General features: G+C 38.3%; 1 protein-coding gene across 1 annotated transcript in view; it reads left to right on the top strand.

Annotated features, from left to right (window-relative positions):
* LOC118809003 (calcium-activated potassium channel subunit alpha-1-like) overlaps positions 1 to 22,976 on the top strand; it is a 189,437-nt gene that overhangs the window by 129,602 nt on the left and 36,859 nt on the right. The window contains 12 exon segments of the mRNA XM_036571914.1: positions 1,142 to 1,217; positions 2,626 to 2,796; positions 5,802 to 5,893; positions 13,877 to 13,987; positions 14,316 to 14,421; positions 15,073 to 15,155; positions 16,005 to 16,074; positions 17,324 to 17,479; positions 18,471 to 18,580; positions 18,695 to 18,763; positions 19,691 to 19,777; positions 20,048 to 20,124. Coding sequence (XP_036427807.1) covers positions 1,142 to 1,217; positions 2,626 to 2,796; positions 5,802 to 5,893; positions 13,877 to 13,987; positions 14,316 to 14,421; positions 15,073 to 15,155; positions 16,005 to 16,074; positions 17,324 to 17,479; positions 18,471 to 18,580; positions 18,695 to 18,763; positions 19,691 to 19,777; positions 20,048 to 20,124 — 1,208 coding nt within the window.

Raw genomic sequence — 22,976 nt, 5'->3', positions numbered from 1 at the left:
TAAGCCCTGGCTCCACTTAGATAACATGATTTTAGTCTTTATAGACGTCCACTCCCATTTTTTAATTTGACCATAATGGACAGAACTCTGTTAGAGTCCCAAGGGCTTGGAATTAAAGCTGCGGCACAGATGTCAGGAAGGGCTTACAGCTCAGCTGAATGTTTCTCTGTAATCTCCTGACAATGCACTCTGCTGGGGGCACAGGGGGTCAGTGAGTGGACGGTAGAAAGCAACATGAGGCCTCACAATTAGATGCTACCAGCACAAAATAGTGTTTTTCTGTTCTGCAGTGAGGCTTCCTCAATAAAAACAGTCTGGCAGAGCTTCTATGCCCATTTTATTAGAAACACCGTCCTTCTGCGTCCACTAACTGGCCACTTTATTAGAAACACCTACCTTCTGCGTCCACTAACTGGCCACTTTATTAGAAACACCTACCTTCTGCGTCCACTCACTGGCCACTTTATTAGAAACACCTACCTTGTGCTTCCATTGACTGGCCACTTTATTAGAAACACCTACCTTGTGCGCCCACTCACTGGCCACTTTATTAGAAACACCTACCTTGTGCTTCCACTCACTGCCCATTTTATTAGAAACACCTACCTTCTGCTTCCACTTACTGGCCACTTTATTAGAAACACCTACCTTCTGCGTCCACTAACTGGCCACTTTATTAGAAACACCTACCTTCCGTTTCCACTCACTGACCACTTTATTAGAAACACCTACCTTCTGCGTCCACTCACTGGCCACTTTATTAGAAACACCTACCCTGTGCTTCCACTCACTGCCCATTTTATTAGAAACACCTACCTTCTGCATCTACTCACTGGCCACTTTATTAGAAACACCTACCTTCCGTTTCCACTCACTGACCACTTTATTAGAAACATCTACCTTACAGGTCCACTATATACGTGTACAGTAACTGACTTTAGCCCCCATTCATCACTGGTCAGTTTCTGGACTGCTGTTTCTGACAAAGTGGCCGGAAAGCGTGTATAATTGCTTAGTGGTTTATTATGCAATCATCAATCAATCATCTCAGTGAACTCATGTACTAGGACACAAAAGATGTTTGAATATTGCAGTAAATTAATCTCTCCACATTTTGTGTGATGAATTTTGTTTTCTGCAGCAATTCAATAAAGCTGGTGAACTTGTGCTCAATCTTCATAAGCACATGGCTAACTGCCGCAGGCTTCATACACTTGGTAAGTTCATTATAAAAGTACGTATATGTGTTCATTAACTTTCACACTGTGATTTGAGAAATACCGGTTTAAGCGTAGTTCAGATAACACTCAGGTCTAGAGGTACTGCTGTCATTTTTCTGTCACCTTTAAATGGAATTATCTAATTACATAATTAATTATGTGCTGTTATGTTTTCACATGATCTACATTCTGTATTGACAGATTAATCTTCAGTGTAAAAAAGTGACAAAAATTGACAAAATTTTTTATTCTTTCTACAAAACAATATTGTAGCTGTTTCTAAATTTCAAATCATAATGAAAAATCCCCTCTTCTGCGTATAAACATATGAAGCCCCGCTGGTGACGCCCCAGCCATAACTTTCTAAGGCGTGTGAACAGGATCATAATGCTTATCAAGACTTAAATATTCCTTCCTTTTACCTTGGTAAATTGTGGCCACAAATTAATCATAACCTAATTATCTCTAACTATTTAATTATCATAGCTTAAGTATCTCAATCGTACGCCTTGCTAAGTTGTGTCCGCAGCTTATTTATTTTAGTCTCACCCCTTACTAAGTCATGGCCACAACTTAGAGCTAATTAAGTTTTGATAACTTTCTTATACCTTGCCAAGTTGTGGCGACGGGTTACTTATCTTGTTCTTACCCCTTGCTAAATCTTTGCCACAATTTAATTATGTTGTTTTTATGTCTTGCTAAGTCATGGTCACAGCTTGATTATCTCATTCTTATCTCCTACTAAATCACGGCCACAACTTAATTATCTCATTCTTATCTCCTACTAAATCATTGCCACAACTTAATTTTCTCATTCTTAGCTCTTACTAAGTTTTGGCCACAACTTAATTATCATAACTTAATTATCTTGTTCTTGTCTCTTACTAAGTTATGGCCACAACTTAATTATCCTAACTTAATTATCTCGTTCTTATCTCTAACTTAGTCATCGCAACAACTTACTTTTAATAAATTAATTATCTTGTTCTTATCTCTTACTAAGCCATGGCCACAACTTAATTATCTCACTCTTATCTCCTACTAAATCATGGCCACAACTTAATTATCTCATTCTTATCTCCTACTAAATCATGGGCACAACTTAATTATAATAACTTAATTATCTTGTTCTTATCTCTTACTAAGTTATGGCCACAACTTAATTATCATAACTTAATTATCTCATTCTTATCTCTTACTAAGTTGTGGCCACAACTTACATATCATAACTTAATTATCTTGTTCTTATCTCTTACTAAGTTATGGCCACAAATTAATTATCATAACTTAATTATCTCGTTCTTATCTCTTACTTAGTTGTGGCCACAACTTACGTATCATAACTTAACTATCTTAATTATCAATTTGTCAACGAGGCTGTTCATATTGTTGATGTGTATTACAGGTGGAAAACTCAGGGGATCCTTGGGAAAACTTCCAAAATTCCCAGCCACTTTCCTACTGGGAATGTGTGTACTTACTCATGGTAACCATGTCCACGGTGGGCTACGGAGACGTTTGTGCTAAAACGACGCTCGGCCGCCTTTTCATGGTCTTCTTCATCCTCGGTGGATTGGTAAAATACGTCCCGTAACTGTTCTCTCCTAGCTCGCTCTAAAGCCCTGCGGTTCTCATGTCCCCAGCCATCGTATCCTTGAACACCAGAGCTGGACACAGATCCCCTTCATTTGACTCCAGCCCCAGTCCAAACACCCCTGGCTAGTGCTTGCCTGTGTTTTTGCATTGTGTGTTATGATTGTTAACGATTATATAATATATCTCACCCAGTATATCATTAACATTTTTGAACTGACAGATTTTAATACTGTATTTCTAATTGTGTATGCTAAGTGGAACCATCAGCATTTATTAAATGATTTATTTATTAGTTTTAGAATTAAATCTGCGGTTTTAGACGACCCCTCCCAAGTTTTCCCCACCCAAATTCCAACAAACTTACCAAGGGTTGATGAGTCATAGCATAGTCATGATGGTCATGGTCCGCACATCATGCTCATAGGTGGTGAAATAGATGACAAGGTCTCTTATATTTAAAATACTGTAGAAGTAGAAAATGAAAAACATTTATTTGTTAAATTTTATATACTTTTATGGAAGCTTGGATACAAGGGTATATTTGTAATTGACCGATATATCTTAAAGGGACACTCCGGCCAAGATGAAAAATTCAGCCGTCGCTACGTCTGTGGTAAACATGCCTACTCACCTCATAGTGGTCTCTAGAGTGAGACCCAGTTTAAAGACGAGGAAAACCCTCTTCAAATGATGCATCTTGAAGATGGGAGGAACTTTTGAAAAGCTACAGCTACTTTGGGGTGGATTTTTGGGTGCAGGCTGTTGATGCTGAGTTTCTTGTTTAGCTTTCTGCTAGCTGGCTAATGCAGATGTGAAGCTAACGTTGCTGCTTGGAAGCTGAATGTCTTATTGCAGCTGTATAACTGTAGTAACTGTAGTAACTGTTTTCACAATATCATTGCAGTGAAGAGGTTGGATGTAGAATGGACAGCAACAGAAATGACTCATTAGATGATAACGACAGGAAGCTAAAAGCTGAAGATAGCCAGGCTTTGTTTACCTCAGTTTGGCTCCTTTTCTCGCTAAAAGGGTAAAAAGCTAGTTTCTGGTGTCCGTGGTTTCTGGATTGAACTGCTGTTTTCTTTAGGATTTTAGTCGACAACTGAGAAGAATTACACTGATAGCTCAGTGGTATTTATTAGCCCATAGCTCAGTGGCTAGGCTAGCAGTCCTGATTGGTTGACACCACAGGGTTTGTAGTGAGAGGACACTGATGAACAAAAACATGGAAGTCATATTGTAGCGTTCTGCTGCTGACTGGCTCCGGCGTCTGAGACTCTGGAGGCCGGGCTATGCAGACAATGTCATGCAAAGGCTCATGGTAGTGCACGCCCTCAGACAAAGGGACTTGTTTATGTTGTTTAATGTTTGTTGTTGTTAGTTTAAGTTACGCGCATGTGTTACTATGTCAATTTGTGTCAGGAAGTGGGGTTATGGTAGGGGTTTTGTGTGCGAGGGGGTTCCCCATCGGGGTGAAGTGTGTGGCTAGAGGCAAGGCAAGTTTATTTATAGAGCACCTTTCATACACATTCAAACTGCTTTACAAATGAGAAAACACAGAGTAGGAAAATACAGAGTTGTTGGAAAAAAAAAGAGAATAGATATTAAAAACATGATTAAAACAGTAGATTCAAAAGAGAAAATCATTAAAGTAAAAATCAAATTAGAAACTAAATTAGGAAAGTTAAAAAAGTTAGATTTGGATTAAAAAAGTGCCGCTACAGAGGAAATGGGGGCTAGAATTGCTAACAGTGTTTAAACTGAGCTGAAAGCTGCTCTAACAGGACCGTTTTCAGGCTGATTTAAAGTGTCCAGTGTCGGGGCTCTTCTAATGCGCTCTGTCCACTGGGTCCATTTAAGAGCAGCATAGTATCTAAACGCTGCTTCTCCATGTTTAGTCTTCACCTTCGGCAGGACTGACTGACCAGTTACTAATGATCTGAGAGTTCTGCTCGGCTCATATCGCTGTAGCAGGTCAGATAAACACGCTGCTCCTGCACCATTCAGACATTTATAGAGCAGTAACAGCTCCTTAAAGTCTATTCTGAAACTGGTAGCCAGTGTAAAGATTTAAGAATGGGGGTGATCAATCCAGCCAGAAATGAAGGTGTGGATGAGTTTCTGCAGGTCTGCTTTAGTCAGAACATCTCTGATCTTGTTGAGGTGATAAGGGGTGACCCCCTTGAGATCTGTGTTCTGCATATGCCCCTTTCTGTTGGTGTGTTCCATGAAGAGCACTTCTTGTAGCAGATCATGCCTACCTCTGTGTTTCTTCTTCTGCCGACGCTACAAAATAAAAATTTGAATTCTGTCAAATTGAGGTTGAGGTGTGTAATAATGTGCTACACAATACTGTGTAACATGACAAAAAAAACAGATTAAATGCTAATTTAAGGCCGGAATGTCCCTTAAAAGTTCAGTGTATGAACTGAGCACTGCTAACAAGATTAGCCTAAACATTATAAGACTGTAGGTAGTTGTGGAGTTTTAGGGTTTGTTTTGAATGCACGTCGTATATGTACGACTATGTCACATCGGGCAATGCTATCCGCACAACCCTGGCGTAAGCGTTTGTTGGACTAAACATGGCTCTTGAGGTTTTATTCCTCCACTGCATTACTTACAAAGTTTCCCTCTTAAAACACAGAATGACGATCATCTGTGGCTCTCTTTCCCTTCAAAATCAACATCCCTCAAAAGCGAGGGATTTGAACACTTAACGAATGCTTTTCGTTCTTGCATTTTCAAAATACTCCACTCTGCGCTAAACCAGTGCTAACATTTCCCCTCATGAGATGGCTGCAGACACTCTGTGCTCTAATTTAGCGATTAGAAGCCTAGCGGTTTGATCTTCATTACTTGAATCTTTCTTTTTTTTTCTCCTCATATTTTATAAGTATCCTCTATGAAACGTAGAAGCCTTAGCAGACTTCTATTGTCTGTCTGTTTTTTAGTCTCTTCCTCTGTCTCCTGTCCTCTCCTCAGGCCATGTTTGCCAGCTACGTCCCTGAAATCATAGAATTAATAGGAAACCGCAAGAAATATGGTGGTTCCTATAGTGCGGTAAATGGGAGAAAGTAAGTATTGTGCGAATCCCGCCTGCATGCCCCTCTCTCTCTCTGTCTCGTGCATGTAGGCCATGTTTGCTCGCTACGTGCCAGAAATCGCTGCTCTCATCCTTAATCGGAAGAAATACGGAGGGAGTTATAACTCGACCCGAGGCCGAAAGTAAGTCACAGTAACAGAACGAAGAAAGTTTCCTAGCACAACATGATGAAAGGAATCTGTTTTATGCCGGTGGTCCGCACGATATACCATTATTTCAACACAGCCTCAGCTCTACTACCAGCCTGTAATCTGTTAGTTCAATCTAAAATTACATTCTGCCAGACATATAGTAGTTTTATGAGTAGTGCTGTGCTTTTTTACGTTACTAAGTAACCGACTAATTACTTTAGTACAGGGGTGCTCAATCCTGGTCCTGACGATTTACCAACCTGGAGAGTTCAGATCCTACACTGTAAAAAGAGACTCATCAGATCTACTTTAAATATTACTTCATTTGGTAACAAGCTATTAAACTAGTTTTATTCAACTCACAATTTTTTTTCTCGTTTAACAGTGAACATATGATATCACAGCACTGTTTAATGCCAAAACGTTCAGTTTATAAGTACTTTTTGGTCACCAAATCACCACCGAGAGTCATCAGTCTGACGACGCCACTTTTCTCACACTGGGGCTGAATCTCAAACGGCTCCCTGCTCCCTACATAGTGCACTAGCTACGTAGCAATTAAAAACCGACTCTTGCACCCAAACAATGCAAAATACCGCTAAAAATGGTCATTTGGGATTCATCCACATTGATTCTCGACAAGCAGTGCACTTGTTGACTATTTTTTTCTAGCAAAAGCTAGAATTTCTAAATTTAATGTTACATACACACTATTTAGCTAGCTAGGGAGTACGGAGCCATTTGGGATTCAGCCTGAGTTTGATGCGACTTCTGACTGAAATTTGAAGCGTGTAAGACATTCATATGACGTTCTTTAGACTTTATTGCCGTTTTTCAGTGAATCATACCGTAAATACTTTAATTCAAGTCTGTGATATTAATGATGTTGTTGTTTAGGTTGTTGGCTCTTTTAGCCTGTTAGCTAGCTGACCAGCCTAGTTCTAGATAAGAACATAAGTTGTCAGCCCCTCAGTTTAAACAGAACCGGGTTCTTACTTCATCAGTACACTCGATGCTCCGTGCGATCAGCATTAGAGTCAAAGATTAATCCATTAACAGCAGAAGGATACAGAGTTCAGTCACTGTGAGGCGGTCATAGCTGTGGTATATCGTGGATTTTACAACGGATTTTACAGCCAATCAGATTTCAAAACTGGAACTTTATAAAACTAGTTTAGTTTCTTGTTACCACATGAAGTATTTTTTTAAGCAGATCTGACGAGCCACTTTTTACAGTGCAGGGTGGCAGATCTTCAGGACCAGGATTGGCCACCCTTGCTTTGGTACTACTGGGTTACAAAAAATTCAGTCAGTCAGTTCCAAATTTCAATAGTCAGTCTTACCAGCATCAGCCAGTTAACATGATTCCTCCAAAATCGAGACTGCTGATTGGCTAAGTTATGTTCTGTTGTGCGTTACGAGTTTAAACACTTCTTTATTAGTCTGCAATACACTGCGGTCAATAAATATACCCACTTCTATCAGCTCACACTCATAAGCCACACCCACTTTCAGTTTGTAATTTTAAAGAAGGTATCAAAAAAAAAGTCTTGTTCAGGAATCTTTATAGATGTCAAGGTATCAATATTATTATTGATATGCATTTTTTTTAACAACACCCAACCTTAGCTATAGGATATTGCTAACGTTTATCATTCAACATTAACGATATTAAGAAACGATTTCTGGTCTAAAATTAAACTTCTTTATTGTGGCTGATCTAAATATAAGTTGCTTGTATTTAGGAATTTAGGAAAAGATGGTTCTCCAAGGGTTCTTTAGTAAGGAACCTATATAGGTTCTATATAGCATCCAAAAGAGTTCTTCTATTGTTACAGTGTCAAGTTTGTAACAATAAAAGATCCCTTTTGGGTGCTATGTAGAACCCTTTTCAAAAAGGTTCTATATAGAACCATCCACAGCACATTCATTCACATTTTCCATCAATCAGAAGAACACTTTCATAATTCAAAGAACACGTTAATCATGCGAGGTGTTCTCTCAGTGTCCATGGTTCTATATAGAACCATTTTCTTTACTAAGGAACCCTGAAGAACCGTCATTTTTTTAATGTACAATAAGTAGCTAGGCTGTCTGTTTTCAAGCTAATGCTAAAGTTTTAGCCTCAAGGCTCTCAAGAACACCATGTTATCATGTCATGGCAAATCCAATTCACTGTAAACGTTTGCTTTTGCAGTTCTTTAAGTTCTGCAAAAAAGATGGTTCTTCAGTGGTCCTTTAGTAAAGACAATGGTTCTGAATCTGAACCGTTTGCATGCTTTAAGAGTTCTGTGCATCGTGACATAGTTCTCAGATTGATGGAGAATGGGTGGTATATGGTTCTACACAGAACCTTTTTGAAAAGGGTTCTATATAGCACCAAAAATGGTTCTGCTAATCAAGCTTGTACCACTAGAAGAACCATTTTTGTGCTATATAGAACCATATACAACACATTCTCCATCAATCTGAAGAACCATTTCATGATGAAAAAGAACCCTATAAGCATGCAGCTGTTTTTTTTTTTAAAATGCTTATGGTTCCATATAGAACAATTGTCTTTACTAAAGAACACTTTGAAGAACCATCTTTTTTTAACAGTTCAGGTATTAACTGGATAAGTGTGATAAACTCCAAAGTGCTAGATAATATAATAATAATAATAATAATAATAATAATAATAGATAATTTTGGGTATCATGATAGTTCCAAGACAGTTTAACTAAATGACACTGCCAAACAGGTTCTAGGTATTAATTGGACAAGTGTGAGGTACAAACTCCAAAGTGCTGTTTTATTATTATTATTATTTTGGGTAATAAGGGGGAAAGTACCAAGATAGTCTAACTAAATTACACAATAGCTAATTTACCTGTAGAGTTATTTACCCAGCAGGTTGTAGCTATTAAGCAGATAAAGTCCACAGTAAAATGTCTCATAATTGGATAATTATTTGGAGTAACAAGGTGGTGAGTACAAACACACACTACATTTCACTGTTTGGTCAGCCATTTTATCAGCTCCACTTACTATATAGGTGCACTTTGTAGTTCTACAGTTACAGACTGTAGTCCATCTGTTTCTCTGCATACTTTGTTATCCCCCCTTGGTGGTGTGTTAGTGTGTGTTGCGCTGGTCTGAGTGGATCAGACACAGCAGTGCTGCTGGAGTTTTTAAACACCTCAGTGTCACTGCTGGACTGAGAATAGTCCACCAACCAAAACTATCCAGCCAGCAGCGTCCTGTGGGCAGCGTCCTGTGACCACTGATGAAGGACTAGAGGATGACCAACACAAAGTGTGCAGCAGCAGATGAGCTATCGTCTCTGACTTTACATCTACAAGGTGGACCGACAAGGTAGGAGTGTCTAATAGAGTGGACAGTGAGTGGACACAGTGTTTAAAAACTCCAGCAGCACTGCTGTGTCTGATCCACTCAGACCAGCACAACACACACTAACACACCACCACCACGTCAGTGTTACTGCAGTGCTGAGAATGATCCACCACCCAAATAGTACCTGCTCTGTGAGGGTCCATGGGGGTCCTGACCACTGAAGAACAGGGTAAAAGGGGGCTAACAAAGTATCAGAGAAACAGATGGACTACAGTCTGTAACTGTAGAACTACAAAGTGCACCTATATAGTAAGTGGAGCTGATAAAATGGACAATGAGCATAGAAACAAGGAGGTGGTCATAATGTCATGCCTGATTGGTGTATTTCCTGCTTAAACAGTTAATATTACAGTGAAATTTGGGGCAAGTATGTGGTTGCATATCATCTTGTTACTCCAATCATCCATATATGAGATATTTTACTATGTCTTTTATCTACTTAACCCCCTGCCGGTGCTTCCAATTCTGTGTCTGTATCTTTGTGATGATCCAGCACAGAAATCCAGTTCAATCATTTCCTGAATCTGTAGAGTCGCCCTTTCCATTCCATCTTATCACGAGATCATACAAGACTCACATCCGGAGTTATGAGCCTATGAAGAGGGGCTGAGATACACGTCATCTGCCTCTCACTGTGTGGAACTGGTGGATTCATGTGTCCGTCTACATTCTGTGTGAAACTGACCAATGGACACTCAGGAAATCACTAAGGACTGACCATCACGCCGGAAACCCTTCATTCTTCATTCAGTCCACATCAGAGACTCATGTAAAACGGTGTGCAGAGAGTTTACAGCTGCTGAAGCTGCTGCAGCGGTTTTGGAAAGTAGTGATGAAGATAACGGAGCGTTTTGATATGAAACATATGAGGATCATGTTATATGAAGAGACTTTAAAGGAGAGTTTAAGAGGATATGAACAAAACTTTTAAACAAAAGTTCTTTGGAGTTCCTACCTCACACTTATTTGATCACTACCTAGAACTGTAAAAGAAAAGTTACCTTAGGTTTTGGCATTCAGTTTAAAATAATAACTATATTTTTGAGAGTTTTAATAGATATGTAGTTTAATTAAAAATACAACATTTACATTTTTCACCAAATTCCATGGGAATGACATGCATACAGTGCACAAACTTGCGGACCACTGTTTTTTGGTGTGATGCTCTGATTTCGGAGGAAGACGACCGCCTCCCTCTGAACTCAGATGCGGAAACAGCATCCCCTCTTTCTCTGAGGGTCTTGGTAAAACACGGCACAACCATTCCACGCTTATTGTGTCCTGTGTAAGCCACCATCGCTTGCATTGGTCTCATATGAATCTCAAGCTTTTTGTGTTACCTGTGGCTGTTAGTGCTGTATATTATGTCAGATCTGCAGCGTTTGTGTTAGCTTTGTAGTGCTGTATTGAGACAGTTCTGTATGCTTTTCATTAAGAGGTAGTCAGATCTACAGTCATCGGCACCCTTGATAAAGATTAATACAGAAGCTGTGTGAAATAAAACAGTACAGACAAAGGGGAAAATGTACTTCTACCTGTTATAGTTTTCATAAAATGTAAAAAAGCAAAGCATACTTAGTTTCTTTTAATCACACTTTTTTTGGAAAGTCCCCTATAGACTGTCTACAGATGCTCAAATTGTTAGCAAACCATCTGATGAAAATTTAGTTGATTATTAACATGTTTGAGACTAGTTTTAGGTTTTGTGTTGACATTAAGGTTAGGCTTAGGTTCAGCCTTAATACAGTCTTATAGAATAGAGTATTATATTCAGCTCGACTCAAGTTCAGTTGCATTTAGTAGATATCAAGTTGAATGTTGGTTAAAGTTAAAACATCTACAGTGGTACTTTTGTTTTTTAATTAATTCTAGAACAAGATTTTTTTACATTTTTTTGTGTATGTTCTAAATAATTATTTTAAAACTTATTGTAAGAAAGTGCAAACAAGACAGTGAGTTCTAGATCTTCATATTTTGCTTTGTAGATACAGATTCCCACTGTCAATGCAATAGATGATATGCTGTTAAGATTGTTAATTGATAAATAGATATTATGGTTAAAAACATCTTAAATCTCATCAATATGTCTAATATTTCTCCTTACAAGGTTATTATAAAATATTCTAAGATTATTTAACTTATTTCTAGATATATCTTAAGTAATTATATCAAGTAAAAATGTCTTCCATATTCTGTTTTATCTGTTGGCAGGTAATTTTGCTTATTTCTTAAAACAAGTATAATTATCTGCCAAAAAATGACACGTTCACTACATTAAAATACTTCAAACATGTAAAAATACATCTAGAACTAAGTCAAATAATCTTATAATACTCATATAATAACCTCATTATGAGAAATTATATATATATATATATATATATATATATATATATATATAAGATTTAAGATGTTTCAATTGCCAAGATAGAATGCAGTGTATAAGTTTATAGCTAATATAACAGTAGTGCTAGCCAAGTGGAAAACCCAGATGTTTATTATCTGCACACAATGAGGAAGATGCTTAAGGAGGATTGAGGAACCTGTAGGAACCTTTTTGAGTGTTATTGTGTGATAAGATCTAAATTCAGTCACACAAAAAAACAAATAGCATTTATCTTTACTGTCATAAGAAAGCCTTAAATATCTGAAATGGTAACTTTACATCTGTTCCTAGTTTTAACAATTTAAATTCAAATATTCTGAAACAGAAATGTCGAAAATAGAGTTGTCTGTGAAAATGAACATATATAGAAGAGGACTGTGAAGGGGAGAACTCATTGTGATGTGTTGAAACTGTCCAAAGAAAAACAAGTATCTCCAAAATAGTAACTTTACAGGAGAGGACAAAAACACTCTTTACTTTCAATGTAAGTTAATGTGAAGAGATTTTATTCCAAGTGATTTTGGAGCATTTCTGTTGGTCCGTTTTTCATGAAATTTTCACACAACATAAATTACAGCTGGTGTGTTGAAATGATGTAGAAAAATAAAAATTAACAAAAATGGAGATACATGGTTTTCTTTGGACAGCGACGATTTACGCTTTGAAGTTGGTGGTCAACAGTGGACTGTAGTTGCTATTTTGTTGGCCTTTTGGTGTCTCTGATCCTGCTGCCTTTCTTAAGGTCAGTGTCATCATGAAACGTCCTGTTTATGAGGACATTCTGTCTTGAAACAAAATGAATTTTTTTTTGTTGCCATCATTACCTTTACATTAAGGACTGGAATGAAGCCCCATTAGTATGTGGAAAAGTTCTGCTAATGCATTTTGTACTTTTACCACAAATTGAAAGAAAAGTGCTGTTTATCTTTATCCATAACTGAAAAAATATCTGCCTAAATCTACTTTAAACCCTGATTATGAATAGAAGTGCATATTTTGCTGTTTCCCCTTTCTTGTTATCGGTGCAGGTTTATTTTGTACAGCTTTTTGTGCTGATTTAATCATTGTCAAGGGTGCCAATACTTCAAGGATTTGACTGCACATGCCTTTCCCCAGATTACGCTGCTTTTTCTTGGTTGTAATCATTTGTATTTGAGACTTCAGGACAAGATTTTGTTATTACATAATGCAAATATGAATACTTGTTTTTGAACATTTGCTGAGCAGGTAAATGCAAAAACTGAAAAAAGCACCTGTCACATGCAGCAGTAGCTCCTATAGCAGGCTGGCAAATCGTCGTACTGATCGTCATCTAATATGATTCATCCAGTGACGTGAGATCCAGAGCAAATAATTTCATATCAGCAGATGATGAGTTGAATCAGTTTGGTAAAGTGATTGATAGGAAAAAGATGAGTTTATGGGTTGAACAAGTATTCAAATTTGTGGCCTAAATAAGTAAAAAAAAATAGGTTTGTTAATTAATTGTTGAATTCAAAACCAAGTGATTACTTTAAAAATGTAACAGAATGATCTACAGTACTATCATTTTCAGTAATACATTAAGGCCTGTGTGGTTTTCTGGTGCTTTGCCTGGAACAGAAGTCACTTTGCAAAAACAAAAATGTCTGAAGCAACATCAGATTTACCATTTTTTGGCCAAATTAAAGTGAGATTTGCCAAAAAATGATAAATTCTCTCATTCTGTTTAAAGGCTTTAAGTTATATTTTATTGATCAATTTTACATCATTTTTCTACTTAGAATTGGGGCAGCAGTGTAACCATTATCAAATTGGAATTAGGTGTTGTTAGCCTGGTTATATTAGCAGTGTTATGACAATGTTATGATATACTTTAAAAAAATAAATGTTTGTTATTCGTAGTGATGATTTTCAGGTAAGAAGGGTAAAAAATGTAACTGTCTTCTGGATAGTTTTTCTTTCTTTCCCAGTAAGTATTAAGGGATCTTTTATGTCCTTTTAAGGCCTGTGTTATTTTCAGCAGTGTGTCTCATTAACGTTCATAAATTTCATCTCACAGGCATATTGTGGTGTGTGGTCACATCACTCTGGAAAGTGTTTCCAACTTCCTCAAAGACTTCCTTCACAAGGACAGGGATGATGTCAATGTAGAAATTGTTTTTCTCCATAAGTAAGTACATAATATTCCAATAGAGTGAAAGAAAAAAACAGTAGCAAACTTCCTTTAACAGCCCAAATGATATTATAACTTATGAAATTCTTATCTTTTGTGACAAAAAAAACAACTTTTGTAATCTGAGTTGTAAAAAAACAGAATAAACCTTCCTATAGAGTTTTGTCCTCGTAGGGTTACTGTGGGTGTTAGCTGAGGGATTTTATCTCAGATATTGCTCCATAAGCACTGTGGTTAGATCCTGTGATTGCTGTAATAACACATGTCTGTATGCTTTTGTGTTCCTCTCTGCAATAATTTGTTGTCTTTGTGTGTCGTGTCGTAGTATTTCCCCTAATCTTGAGCTGGAAGCCTTATTCAAGCGCCACTTCACTCAGGTGGAATTCTACCAGGGATCCGTCCTAAATCCCCATGACCTAGCAAGAGTCAAGGTGTTTATCAGATAGTACATGCTAACGCTGTTCATGTGTGAGAAATTTGGAAATTTCTGTAAATTGGAATTTTAAATAACCTCAGTCAAACCTTGCATGAACTCCTAACCTGTTTTGCGAAGTTGCAAACCTGCCTTGCAGTGATATTGAGTATCTTCCCCAACATGTTCTACATTTATCATACTGTATGGTCCAACGTGTTCAATATATACATGTTCTGTATATCTATATGTACAGTCGTATGTAAAAGTTTGGGCACCCCGGTTAATTTATGCTTGGTTGATTTTCTAAGTGAAAATAAGTGAACACGTCCTCTAGAAAGAACACACTTCTGCACATTTTAATATGCAATTACTCTTTATTTACTGAATTGAACAAATAGGGGAAAACAAACATAACATGTGGCCTGTGCAATAGTTATAGCACCTTTTTATTGTATGTTTTATTTTTATCCAATATGTTATGCAAATAAATAGAAATTGTGCACTAAAGTTTTTTCCCTGTAGAGGACGTGTTAACTTATTTTCACAAGAACTTGTCATTTCAAATCAGGGTGTTCAAACCTTTATGTACAACTGCATCTATATGTTGAGTATCTATTGTTGACTACCTTCCAAAAGCTTGACTTCTCTCTCTTATCTGCTGATGTAGATTGAATCAGCAGATGCCTGTTTGATTCTAGCCAATAAATATTGTGCAGACCCTGATGCAGAAGATGCGTCAAATATCATGAGGTAAGTAATGCTTCATCACACTGACCGTCTCTTATAAATGACTTAAAAGGAGGAGTTTTTCTCCCGTCTACATCTACACACAGGCAGGTCTTAATCTCTTTCTGCAGGTGCTCTAGTGCAGGGTTTCTCAGCCTGTGGACTACTGCCTCCCCCTGAGTTTAGGCCCGCGGACCACTAGAGGGTGCTTCATGGCCCACCGGTGGTCCGCGGGCCTGATCTCAGGGGGAGGCAGTAGTTCGCAGTGGGCCAGTAGTGACGTATAAATGAAAACACCACAGTCGCAGGCTAATTAAATGTCATCAGTCTGAGACAACGCAGACGTCGGCACTCAGCACAGACAGTCAGAGATTAAAAGGTTTCTCAGGGTGTTTCTCCTACCTTGTTCGGTGCCGACTGATCAAACGTTTCTCTATACTTCGCTCTGTTTTGATGTGTGTCAACACTGTATCAGACAGCTGTACCGGTCCGGCAAAACCTGCGGAACTTGATCTGCTTCAGACCGAACCCTGTTCAGTTCATGGCTGGTGGGACGCATTTTATGATTACATAAAGGAATTCATGAACAGAGCTGACTTTCCTTTTCTTCTATCAGCACATCAGCACTATCAGCATAATCTGCCTGTTTAACGTCTGACTCTTTACACACTCTGATTGCTCTCATATCGTTCCTGCAGCTCGAGCTGCAGCTGATAAAAAACGACAGACGAGCCTTGAAATAATAGCGAAGATCTGCGTTTGATTTCTGGCCGAACATGGCCAGAACAGGAGGAAGTCGCAATATATGCCTGCTGATAAAGGGGTTAATGGTGCACCGTTCACTCCAACTGATTTCCTTGTGTTTTCCCACAGAGTGATTTCTATCAAGAACTACCATCCAAAGATCCGAATCATCACGCAGATGCTCCAGTATCACAACAAGGTGAGACGTGTAACTACACAAAAGAGTGTCTGGTGTCTTAATTTGTTAATAGACTGAAACGGATTTTCAGGTTTTACTGCACAAGCTAAACAACACATTCATACACAACATACTCCCTCAATCTGTGTCCGTAGAATATATGCTGATTGGTTAGCATTGCTGCTACTGAGTGCTGATTGGTTAGCATTACTGCTACTGAGAGCTGATTGGTTAGCATTACTGCCACTGAATGCTGATTGGTTAGCATTACTGCTACTGAGTGCTGATTTGTTAGCATTACTGCTTTTGAGTGCTGATTGGTTAGCATTACTGCTACTGAATGCTGATTGTTAGCATTATTGCTACTGAGTGCTGATTGGTTAGCATTACTGCTACTGAGTGCTGATTGGTTAGCATTACTTCTACTGAGTGCTGATTTGTTAGCATTACTGCTACTGAGCGCTGATTGGTTAGCATTACTGTTACTGAGCGCTGATTGGTTAGCATTACTGCTACTGAGCGCTGATTGGTTAGCATTACTGCTACTGAGTACTAATTTGTTAGCATTACTGTTACTGAGTGCTGATTGGTTAGCATTACTGCTATTGAGTGCTGATTGGTTCGCAATCACTAATGCCATGAATGTACGTAAGAAACTGTTAGAAAATCCTGTAACTGGAGTTCTGCTCAAGTGTTTTATGCTGTTCTTCGTTGTGTTTTTCTGTATTAAAATGATTAAGCATTTACAGACTTTTGTACAAAATCTCCATAGGAACCCATTCATTTCAGACGTTAGCGTTAGACAAACCTGGATGACACAACTCAGTGTCATTAGAAATTGATCACTGTCTGACCGTACTTGCAAATGAGCCGATTTGAAGTAGGCATGTTGGATATTTTTAGCATAATCAAGTTGTTTATCTGTTACATTCTATATATTTTAAAGTAGGACTGGACGATATGGCAAAAACATGACATCATGATATTTCAAGACATTTTCAAGATGATATGCACTGTGCATTTTCTGTGGTTTGATAAGTTGCAGTTGACAAAAAAGCCCCAGTAGAGCCACATTTTAAAGACTGTCAAAACTAAGAATACAGGGATTTGTATTCCATGTTTGAATAATTTGAATAATTTATCTCAATTATGGTAAATGCCATCATATTGCCCACCCCTCCTTAAAACCACCACAGAATTTGTGTTTAGTGTACGATTGCGTATGTGTCCATGTATAGATATTGGGTGCTAAGTGTCGCTTTGTTCCCAGGCTCACCTGCTGAACATCCCAAGCTGGAACTGGAAGGAGGGTGATGATGCAATCTGCCTGGCCGAGCTGAAGCTAGGCTTCATCGCCCAAAGCTGCTTGGCCCAGGGCCTGTCCACCATGCTGGCCAACCTCTTCTCCATGAGGTCATTCATTAAGGTAACACCATTTCTTCATGAGAGCTTATATCAAACTGCGAACATTAAAACATATTAAACGCCGCGTTCACGGCCCAGTTTATTAATTTATTACTTTATTTATTTAACTGTTGTATAAAAGCAATAGAACACTCGAGGAGTGTGTTATCACCAATAACATCACGGCTGTGATGATCTACGGCGACCAAATCACAGCCGTGATCTTATTTCGCGATAACACAACCTCGAGTGTTCTACTGGTTAAGTTAGCTATGCAGTTAGTTATATACATAATTACACAATGAGTGTGTTTACATGCACTTACTAACTGCAGAAAATGAGATTTTGTCAGTAATCCAATGAATCCAATTACATGTACTTGTGTGATCAGATAATTTAAAATTTCAGGTCTACATGAGTCACACAGTAATCAGATTTTTGCTTTGCAGCCAGCCAATAAACTCACAGATGATGACGTGATGTAAACATAATCTAAAACTCAAACTTCATGGCGCAGCTTTTTTTTTTTTTTTAAACATGGCGCCACTTTACCTGAAAATATGAACATACATCATCTAGAAGATGAAGAATTTTTAAATCCTTAATTTCATCAAGTATAGTTGGTTTCAGCGTCGCTCCGAAAGTGTTCTGCTGTGAGCACAATAAGTGCTCGCTTATTTCCGGTACTGTGGTCTGTTTTCGCACAGAAAACGAAAGAAATCAGAGTAAGAGTTTACATGCACTGAGAAATCTGATTACTGAGCTAAAATCCAGCCTCTTTATCGGATTTCTTAATCAGATTTCTAGACCATACCCTGATCTAAGAAATCAGAGTGTGCTGTTTACATGACCATTTGAATAATCAGATAACTGCAGAAATCCGATTACGATCGGATTATTGAGTGCATGTAAACGCTCTCAGTGGGAATGCATTATACTTGTGGAAGGTGAACCTGAAATGTATGAGCGTTAAAATTTTTGGTTAATGTCTGAGTCTCTGAACTGTCTATCAGATTGAGGAGGACACGTGGCAGAAGTATTACCTGGAAGGAGTAGCCAATGAAATGTACACAGAGTATCTGTCCAGTGCCTTTGTGGGTTTATCTTTCCCTGTGGTTTGTGAGTAAGTACTGTACTGTATTGTACTGTATTACGTTATCATAGATATTATATTACCTTCACAAGACGTTACATATGGGCACCTTCTCTTTGGACGTGTCTGATGTTTTCCTTGCAGACTCTGCTATGTGAAGCTGAAGCTCCTGTTGATCGCCATTGAGTATAAGTCTGATCAGAGAGAGAGCAGGTGAGCTTGTTCCAACAAACAAACAACAAAGGGTCATGTAAAAGTGAATTATGACTGTTTTGCTGTACAGTTTATCAGCCCCTCTACTCCATTCATCACTGGTCAGTTTCTGACCACAGGACCACTGTTGTCCAGATATTATTTGGGTGGTGATCCATTCTCAGCTCAGCAGTGACACTGACATGGTAATGTGTGTGTGGAGGTGGTACGAGTGTCAAACACAGCGGTGGTACTGGAGTCTTTACACACATCAGTGTTGCTAGGTTGAGAGTGGACGTCCACCCAAAAATATCCAGACAAGAGCAGCTCTGGACTAGAGTATGACCAACAAGGAGGAGCTACAGAAAAGGGGTTTATGATAAAGTGGCCGACAGTTTCACTTGTGCTACTAAAGTGCTGCCAGGTGGACTGAACTGAAACTTCGTCCAACATAGCAACAGTAACTAAGGGAGGTGGAACAACAGAATTTCGCCAATGGTCAATAAAGCTTTTTTAAAGGGCCCATATCCTACATTTTTCTGGAATTTTATTTCTTCCCCTGAGGTCCACTTATGGCATCTGTGTAGGTTCATGTACCAAAAAACAGTCATAAATAAGTGTAAGATGTACAGTGACAGGCCTGGCAGGGTTAATATAATTTTAATTTTATTTTAATAATTTTAAAACTTGCCACCCAATCATAGAAATTGGCACCCCTGGTCAAATTCCATGTTGTTGTTGATTTTCTAAGTGTGAATAAGTGAACACATCCTCTACAGAGAACACACTTCTGTACATTTTAATACACAATCACCGTTTATTTACTGAATATAACATATTGGGGAAAAATAACACATAAAATATGCCCTGTGCAAAAGTTACGGCACATTTTATATTTCATGTTTTTCCAGTGTGGTGAAGCGTGTGTGTCGTTGTGCTGTTTTGCAGTACGCTGATTAATCCAGGGAATCATGTGAAGATGCAGGAGGGAACACTGGGCTTCTTCATCGCCAGTGATGCCAAAGAAGTGAAGAGGTACAGAGCACATTACGAAGAGACACATACAGTCCTGTGCAAAAGTTTGGGCACCCTCAGTCTAATGGCATGTTTTGCTGATTTTCTAAGTGAAAATTAGTAACACATGGTGTTTTAAAGAAATACTAGACATACTACATCTGTACACATCCTAACACACACAGCCTCCTAAAACACTGCACACCTGTGTGTCTGTGTGCGGTGAGCGATTGTAGATGAGAGAGAGAGACATATTTCAGTTAAGCATGGATGTTATTTGTGTCTCTTCAGGGCCCTTTACTACTGTAAAGCCTGCCACGATGACATCACAGATCCAAAAAGGATAAAGAAGTGCGGATGCAAACGCAGTGAGTTTTCGGACGTGCTGGTTCTGTTGACAGTGTGACTTTTATCACTGGTGTGAAGACGTCAGTATCTTATAAGATGTTCTACTGTCCCTTTGGAGTCATGTGACCTACAGCAGCAGTCAAAAGTTTGGACACACCATTTTCATTATCTTGAAGACATTTAGATTTAATGTAGTTATGTTATAACTGAAGTTTGAGGGGAGGAACACGCTTGAAACCCCATCCTTCTTCCAATCTAACACCCTATAAATTCACATCCTCACCTTCCGTTCCCATGATGAAGTGTTTGCACTCCCTACCACCGTCTTATATCAGTATTGATACAACTTTGAAGGGGTCTGGCCTTCTAGCTACAGGCAGAAGCTGCCCAGAACTCCAGCCCAAGTTCTCAAAGCTCTCCCCGTCCCTCAATCAGTCTTCTCTCATACTACCGCCACCATGTGGTCTGAAAGGCTTATTCTTAAACGTTTGAAGGACAAACACAGTCACTGTCCAGAAAAACCATGTATCTCCATTTTTGCTTTTTGCTGTTTTTTTTAATATACATATTTATATACATATAGGGCGGCACAATGGCGCAGTGGGTAGCGCTGTTGCCTCACAGCAAGAATGGCCTGGGTTCGATTCCCAGCCGGTCGGCCAGGGTCATTTCTGTGTGGAGTTTGCCTGTTCTCCCCGTGTCTGCGTGGGTTTCCTCCAGGTACTCCGGTTTCCTCCCACAGTCCAAAGACATGCAGTCAGGCTGACTGGACATGCTGAATTGCCCCTAGGTGTGAGTGAGTGTGTGACTGTGTATGTCTGTATGTCTGTCTGTCTGCCCTGCGATGAACTGGCGACCTGTCCAGGGTGTATCCTGCCTTCCGCCCAATGACAGCTGGGATAGGCTCCAGCACCCCACCGTGACCCAGAAGGATAAGCGGTTTAGATGATGGATGGATGGATGGATTTATATATATATATATATATATATATATATATATATATATATATATATATGTATATATATATATATATATATATATATATATATATATATTTATTTATTTATTTTTTTGTGTGGGGGGGCAACAAATAGTCAACCCACCTCACTTTACATATCTATTTAAAAGAGAATGTCAAGGCTTCAGTCATTTTCTGTTTAATGGACACAGTCACATCAACACATGATGGGTTTACATCATTTTGCATGTGTTTTTATAGTTTTGATGTCTTCACTGTCAATCTAAAATGAAGAAAATAGTAAAAATAAAGTAGCCCTTCTGTTAACAGGTGTGTCCAAACTTTTAACTGGTACTGTACACTGTCAGAAAAAAGGCAACTGTACAGGTATGGTTTAGTCCCTCAAAGTATAAAACTGTCCTTAAAAGGGAATTCCACTGATTTTTCATAATTTCTGCATAATTCAGTAACTAACGTAAACAAAATGTAAATGTAAAATGGTTTGAAATGGTTGATTAAAGAGACTCAGATGTCTTTACAGGGGTGGTGATAGGAACCAGGGGTCGTCATGACTACAACACAAATATAGACATTTTATTTACTATCCAGAACCACCACTGAACCTACACGAGTCTTCTGAGTTTATATGGAATGATGATGATGGAGACGAATAGTAGGAAATCTGAAAAAAAAATTCTTTGGGAATTTTCCATGTAGTAACTTCCTGTGAGGGAGCTTTTAGAGGTGGACGTCTGGTTCCTATCACCACCACTGTGAACAATTCTGACTCTAAGTTTCTCTAGAACAGAGCGTTTCACGCTAAACATATTTAAACCTTCTCATAACTTTTTTTAAATAGCAAAGTAAAATAAAAAACATGACGTTAAAACAAGATGCATGGAGTCAATGCAATTAAAAATATAATTTCAACAGAATATGGAAGTTATTCTTCATCTCTGTTTGTGTTTTTAGAAAAAAGAATTTAGTTACTTCTCTTCAAAAGGTTTATATTTTGCTGATGCTTTCGACATGTTGCTTCTTTCCTGCTGCTGTGGAAACGACTCTTTTCGTTTGTATCTGTAGTGATGTATTGTAAGTAAACTCTGGTTCTCTCCATGTTGTGAAGCAGATTGTTGATGTCCATGGTCGTTGCATGTGTCAGTGCGTTTACTGCATCCTCCTGCATCCTACCCACTTGCTGGCCTTCACCTTGCTGTTAACAGAAAGCACTGACACGCCTGAGGTGTTCTCACCTGCAGGCTGTAAAATAATATTGTCCCAGTGATTAAAAAAAAATACATTCAGTGTTGTTTTATCAGAATCACCTGCTGTACTGCCATCCTCCTCTTTTTAATTAATCAATCAACCTTTATTTAAACTCTTCGTTTTTTGAGGGAGAACCTCATTTACAGTGTAGCCAAGCCAATACAGAGATCAGGGATTGAGAAGTTAAATAGTAAAAATATAAAAATTGTTAACAAAAGTTATAATCATGGTGGTAAATAAAAAATAATTAAATCAATAAACCATGAAAATTACAATATGGTAACTTAATAAATAACATGAAATAAGGATAAATAAAAAATATATTTAATGAAATAAGTAAAGAAATAAAAGATAACAATAGCTTGGCAATGCTAAAATAAATAAGAACAGAATAATAAAAATGAAACAATAACTGAAAACATACCAAAAATCACTTTGAGTTACCTAAAATCAAGTAAAACAGTTGCATGCTGATTGGAGGTGGTTAGAGAATAGAAGTTTAATTTCTCCCATTCTTGGAGCTTCTCCAAAACACACCACCAGAGGGCGTGCAAGTTCTTTTATGGATGGTGTCTAAACTCTTTGAACCTGGAAAAAATCAACAGCTGATGAATCTGTGCCACAGTGTTGTGCATGTCCTCAGTTTC

The sequence above is a fragment of the Colossoma macropomum genome, unplaced genomic scaffold, assembly GCF_904425465.1.
Source record: "Colossoma macropomum unplaced genomic scaffold, Colossoma_macropomum, whole genome shotgun sequence".
Classification (NCBI taxonomy): Eukaryota; Metazoa; Chordata; class Actinopteri; order Characiformes; family Serrasalmidae; genus Colossoma; species Colossoma macropomum.
The sequence above is the reverse complement of the archived record's forward strand: the minus strand, read 5'-3'. Positions and strand labels throughout refer to the sequence as shown.